Source organism: Coregonus clupeaformis, chromosome 20 (genome assembly GCF_020615455.1).
Source record: "Coregonus clupeaformis isolate EN_2021a chromosome 20, ASM2061545v1, whole genome shotgun sequence".
NCBI classification, from domain to species: domain Eukaryota; kingdom Metazoa; phylum Chordata; class Actinopteri; order Salmoniformes; family Salmonidae; genus Coregonus; species Coregonus clupeaformis.
In genome coordinates this window covers 64,581,480-64,587,067 of record NC_059211.1, presented here as the reverse complement: position 1 = coordinate 64,587,067, position 5,588 = coordinate 64,581,480, and the positions used below count along the sequence as shown (strand labels likewise).

At 46.2% G+C, this 5,588-nt stretch overlaps 1 protein-coding gene across 1 annotated transcript; it reads right to left on the bottom strand.

Annotated features, from left to right (window-relative positions):
* Window positions 1–304: 304 nt before the first annotated feature.
* Window positions 305–2,550, bottom strand: gabpb1 (GA binding protein transcription factor subunit beta 1). The gene is made up of 3 exons (XM_041855703.2): window positions 2,306–2,550; window positions 2,091–2,185; window positions 305–1,949 (listed from the first exon to the last, which is right to left on the bottom strand). Exons 1-3 carry the CDS (start codon window positions 2,484–2,486, stop codon window positions 1,902–1,904), a joined length of 324 nt encoding a protein of 107 aa, XP_041711637.1. The 5' UTR covers window positions 2,487–2,550; the 3' UTR covers window positions 305–1,901.
* Between the last annotated feature and the right edge of the window lie 3,038 nt (window positions 2,551–5,588).

Genomic DNA, 5,588 nt, shown 5'->3' with positions numbered 1-5,588 from the left:
GGCTTTGTTGCGAAATAGGAAGCCGATTCTAGATTTAACTTTGGATTGGAGATTCTTAATGTGAGTCTGGAAGGAGAGTTTACAGTCTAACCAGACACCTAGGTATTTGTAGTTGTCCACATACTCTAGGTCAGACCCGTCGAGAGTAGTGATTCTAGTCTGGTGGGCGGGTGCCAGCAGCGTTCGATTGAAGAGCATGCATTTAGTTTTACTAGTGTTTAAGAGCAGTTGGAGGCTACTGAAGGAGTGTTGTATGGCATTGAAGCACGTCAACCCTGTTACCCATAGCTAGAAATGTTTTAACAATTGTCTTTTTTTTTTTGCTTGCATTCAAATGCCCCTCCCTGTTGCACACAACAAGCTTCCATTTCCCTGTCAAAAGGATTAAATGTTCAACTCGGTTACGGTCAACCCTGTTACAGTCAAACTTGTTGCGGTCAACCCTGATACGGTCAACCCTGTTACGGTCAACCATGTTACAGTCAACCATGTTGTGGTCAACCATGTTACAGTCAACCCTGTTACAGTCAACCATGTTACAGTCAACCACGTTACGGTCAACCATGTTACGGTCAACCCTGTTACGGTCAACCCTGTTACGGTCAACCCTGTTACTTTATTTGCCACTTAATAGGCTGTAGTCATTTTTTACTTATTTTTTTACTTAACCACTTGAGATGGGAGACTTTGTTTTTTATTCAGTTTAACATTATTTTTGACAGAATGTTAAAATGAGGTGAAATCAATAGTTACACATCTCAAAGGGCACCTAATTGGTGGAATGCCCCGCCTCTCTTCTCCCAATGTGTGTCTGTCTGTGGGCGAGGGACTCAGGGCAGAGCTCACATTGATCATGTTTACAATAGCATGATAGCCACGCAACAAAAATCCCCACGCCATCACCTTTTGTGAGCACATATTCCATGCTAAAAGAGCCATTGTTCTGATTCAACACAGAAGTCATCAAGATAATGCAAGGTCATTCTGAGCTGGAAATACATGGCGAACCTCAAATAAACAATAATTGCGAACATTAAAACAAGAAGAAACTAAACAGTGTAAAACACAGACAGTAACAGACTTTACCACCACATCAGAATGGTTTACAAGTGTAACATTGGTAAGAAGTGAAGTGTTTATGAAAGTTGTAAACCCACAATAGTCTTAAAAGCTTTTCAAGATCATCACCCGTATCCCTGCTGGGGCCTCAATCTGTGAAAGAGCATGTTTGTCCAACATGCTGAACACTGACACACCATGCCACTGTGTGAGAGTGTTGGGTTCAATCGATCCATACGGAGCTGCGTCTGGAGCGACTCCTTCTCCTGGTCAGGTAAACAGGGTCTCATCTAGCCACTTCTGGAGCGACTCCTTCTCCTGGTCAGGTAAACAGGGTCTCATCTAGCCACTTCTGGAGCAACTCCTTCTCCTGGTTAGGTAAACAGGGTCTCATCTAGCCACTTCTGGAGCGACTCCTTCTCCTGGTCAGGTAAACAGGGTCTCATCTGGCCGCGTCTGGAGCGTCTCCTTCTCCTGGTCAGGTAAACAGGGTCTCATCTAGCCACTTCTGGAGCGACTCCTTCTCCTGGTCAGGTAAACAGGGTCTCATCTAGCCACTTCTGGAGCGACTCCTTCTCCTGGTCAGGTAAACAGGGTCTCATCTGGCCGCGTCTGGAGCGACTCCTTCTCCTGGTCAGGTAAACAGGGTCTCATCTAGCCACTTCTGGAGCGACTCCTTCTCCTGGTCAGGTAAACAGGGTCTCATCTAGCCACTTCTGGAGCGACTCCTTCTCCTGGTCAGGTAAACAGGGTCTCATCTAGCCACTTCTGGAGCGACTCCTTCTCCTGGTCAGGTAAACAGGGTCTCATCTAGCCACTTCTGGAGCGACTCCTTCTCCTGGTCAGGTAAACAGGGTCTCATCTGGCCACGTCTGGAGCGACTCCTTCTCCTGGGTAGGTAAACAGGTTTGGAAAATAATGTTTTCAAAAAGGTGTTTATTAGTATTTAATGGGACCGTCTCTTTATATGGATTTGTGACTTTATCAGTGGCTCTTCCTACAGGTTACTTACATTCGGTATAGTATCTTACCTCTACTTCCTGGGTCTCAGCGCGACTCTCGATGATCTGGATGTGTCGACGTTTTCCTGCTGGTTCATCATTTGCGACCTTCTCATCTGCCATGTCTGTGGAAGAAACTGTAAAAACTAAACACATTCACCCCAAATATTACAGAATGCTGCTATTGAGTGTTTGTGTGTGTGTGTGTGTGTGTGTGTGTGTGTGTGTGTGTAGCGTTCTCTCACCTTGCTGTCCGTCCGGCATGGTCAGTAAGATTGACTGGCCGAGGCCGCTGGCCGTCTGCGGGTTGCTGAGCTGGATACCGTTGGTTACTATGGTCATGACCTGCTGACCTCCGGAGCTGACCATCTGTTGGATGGCACCGTCCACAGAGTCCGCCGCAAACACCTCCTCTGCAAAGGTCATAGAAAGGTCACAGAAAGGTCACACAGAGACTGATGAAAACGGATGAAAAAAGCATATGCATTCGTCACTGTCTGTGATTGCCTGTCAAAAGTTCAACTCATTAGGGCCTCCCGAGTGGCGCAGCGGTCTAAGGCATCACTACAGACCTGGGTTCGATCCCGGGCTTTATCATAACCGGCCGTGATCGGGAGTCCCATAGGGCAGCGCACAATTGGCCCAGCGTCGTCCAGGTTAAGGGAGGGTTTGACTGGGGGGCTTTACTTGGCTCATAGCACTCTAGCGACTCCTTGTGGCGGGCCGGGTGCCTGCAGGCTGACCTCGGTCGTCAGGTGAACAGTGTTTCCTCCGACACATTGGTGTGGCTGGCTTCCAGTTAAGCGGGCGGGTGTTACAAAGGACGCATGACTCGACCTTTGCCTCCTGAGCCCGTTGGGGACTTGCAGCGATGAGACAAGATCGAAATTGGGGAGAAAAAGGGGGTAAAAAAATGAAATAAATAAAGTTTAACTCATTACAACTTTTACGTACACGATGCATCCGTGAAAACAATGAACAAAGCTGTGTATGCTCTCTGGAGTTCATTGTTCGTCAACGAATCAGCCCCATAGAAGAACCACTGGCTCATCGGTTCATAGAGCTATGAATCTAAGTATCTATTAAACTGGATTCTGATCACTGTGACATACAGCTTTGATGATGCAGAAAGCTCTCCAGTGGAGTGTTGGTCAAAGAGAGGTTGATGATGCAGACCCAATGCTTTCATCTGACGGAGGCTTTTCCTGTTAAATGACTTGATAATGCCAATACAACACACACACACACACACACATTTTGAGAACCCCCCCCCATCATTATATGTCTCTACTCCTGGCTATGGGGAGATCAATGACTGTCTGGAATAATAACAGCCATCAGGTCCACCAGACGTCCCTGTAGATGCACACACACACACACACACACACACACACACACACACACACACACACACACCATACACACACACACACACACACACACACACACACACACACACACACACACACATACACACACACACACACACACACACACACACACCATACACACACACACACACACACACACACACACACACACACACACACACCAGACACACACACACCATACACACACACAACACACACACACACACCATACACACACACCATACACACACACCATACACACACACACACACCATACACACACACCATACACACACACCATACACACACACACACACACACACACACACACACACCATACACACACACCATACACACACACCATACACACACACCATACACACACACACACACACACACACACACACACACACCATACACACACACACCATACACACACACACACACCACACACACACCATACACACACACACACCATACACACACACACCATACACACACACACACCATACACACACACACCATACACACACACCATACACACACACACCATACACACACACACACACCATACACACACACCATACACACACACACCATACACACACACCATACACACACACACCATACACACACACCATACACACACACACCATACACACACACCATACACACACACACCATACACACACACCATACACACACACACCATACACACACACACCATACACACACACCATACACACACACACCATACACACACACCATACACACACACACCATACACACACACCATACACACACACACCATACACACACACCATACACACACACACCATACACACACACCATACACACACACACATATACACACACACACAAAACCTATTCTGTGAAAGTATATTGTTCCCTCTCCTCTCTGACTAGCTCAATGTATTGACGTTGGCTTCCTGTCTGACAAGCTGAATGTATTGACGTTAGATTGGTGGTTTCTGTGATGTTTGAGTTGTATGAGGGTTTCAAAACAAACAAGGTGAAATATAACAGAATGGAGACCAAACAGTGAATCAAAGGTCTTTGTCATACCTGTCTATGTCACTGGCTGAAGATACCATGGACCAATTCCAAATGGAACCCTATTCACTATGGGCCCTGGTCTAAAGTAGTGCACTATATAGGGAATAGGGTGCCATTTGGGACACCGTCCATACGTATAACACTGCCACAAGCCCAGGCACCAGCTGCACTGTTCCCACCATTCCCATCCTCTGACATTTAAACACTGTGAAAAAAAACACCCCCGCTCATTCATTTCTCTAGGGAGGTCATTGATGGGACAGGAAAATAATCATTTCTTTAAGGAGGTCATTGATGGGACAGAAACCAATCATTTCTCTAGGGAGGTCATTGATTAGACAGTAACCAATCATTTCTCTTGGGAGGTGGTGGATTGGACAGAAACCAACCATTTCTCTAGGGAGGTCATTGATTGGACAGAAACCAACAATTTCGCTTGGGAGGTCATTGATTGGACAGAAACCAACCATTTCTCTTGGGAGGTCATTGATTGGACAGAAACCAACCATTTCTCTAGGGAGGTCATTGACGGGACAGAAACCAACCATTTCTCTTGGGAGGTAATTGATTGGACAGAAACCAACCATTTCTCTAGGGAGGTCATTGATGGGACAGGAACCAATCATTTATCTAGGGAGGTCATTGATTGGACAGAAACCAACCATTTCCCTAGGGAGGTCATTGATTTTACAGAAACCAATCATTTCTCTAAGGAGGTCATTGATTGGACAGAAACCAATGATTTCTCTCAGGAGGTCATAGATTGGACAGAAACCGATCATTTCTCTAGGGAGGTCATTGATTGGACAGAAACCAACCATTTCTCTAGGGAGGTCATTGATTTTACAAAAACCAATCATTTCTCTAGGGAGGTTATTGACGGGACAGAAACCAATCATTTCTCTAGGGAGGTTATTGATGGGACCGAAACCAATCATTTCTCTCAGGAGGCGATTGATTGGACAGACACCAATCATTTCTCTCGGGAGGTCATTGATGGGACAGAAACTAATCATTTCTCTTGGGAGGTCATTGATGGGACAGAAAACAATCATTTCTTTAGGGAGGACATTGATGGGAC

Bases quoted from the DNA above. Each gene is read 5' to 3' on its own strand.
- gabpb1 (XM_041855703.2), bottom strand. From the start codon at position 2,486: ATGACCTTTGCAGAGGAGGTGTTTGCGGCGGACTCTGTGGACGGTGCC. The intron at 2,186-2,305 runs GTGAGAGAACGC...TTTCTTCCACAG, and splicing joins CATGCCGGACGGACAGCAAG to ACATGGCAGATGAGAAGGTC. The intron at 1,950-2,090 runs GTAAGATACTAT...TTACCTACCCAG, and splicing joins CTGAGACCCAGGAAGTAGAG to GAGAAGGAGTCGCTCCAGAC.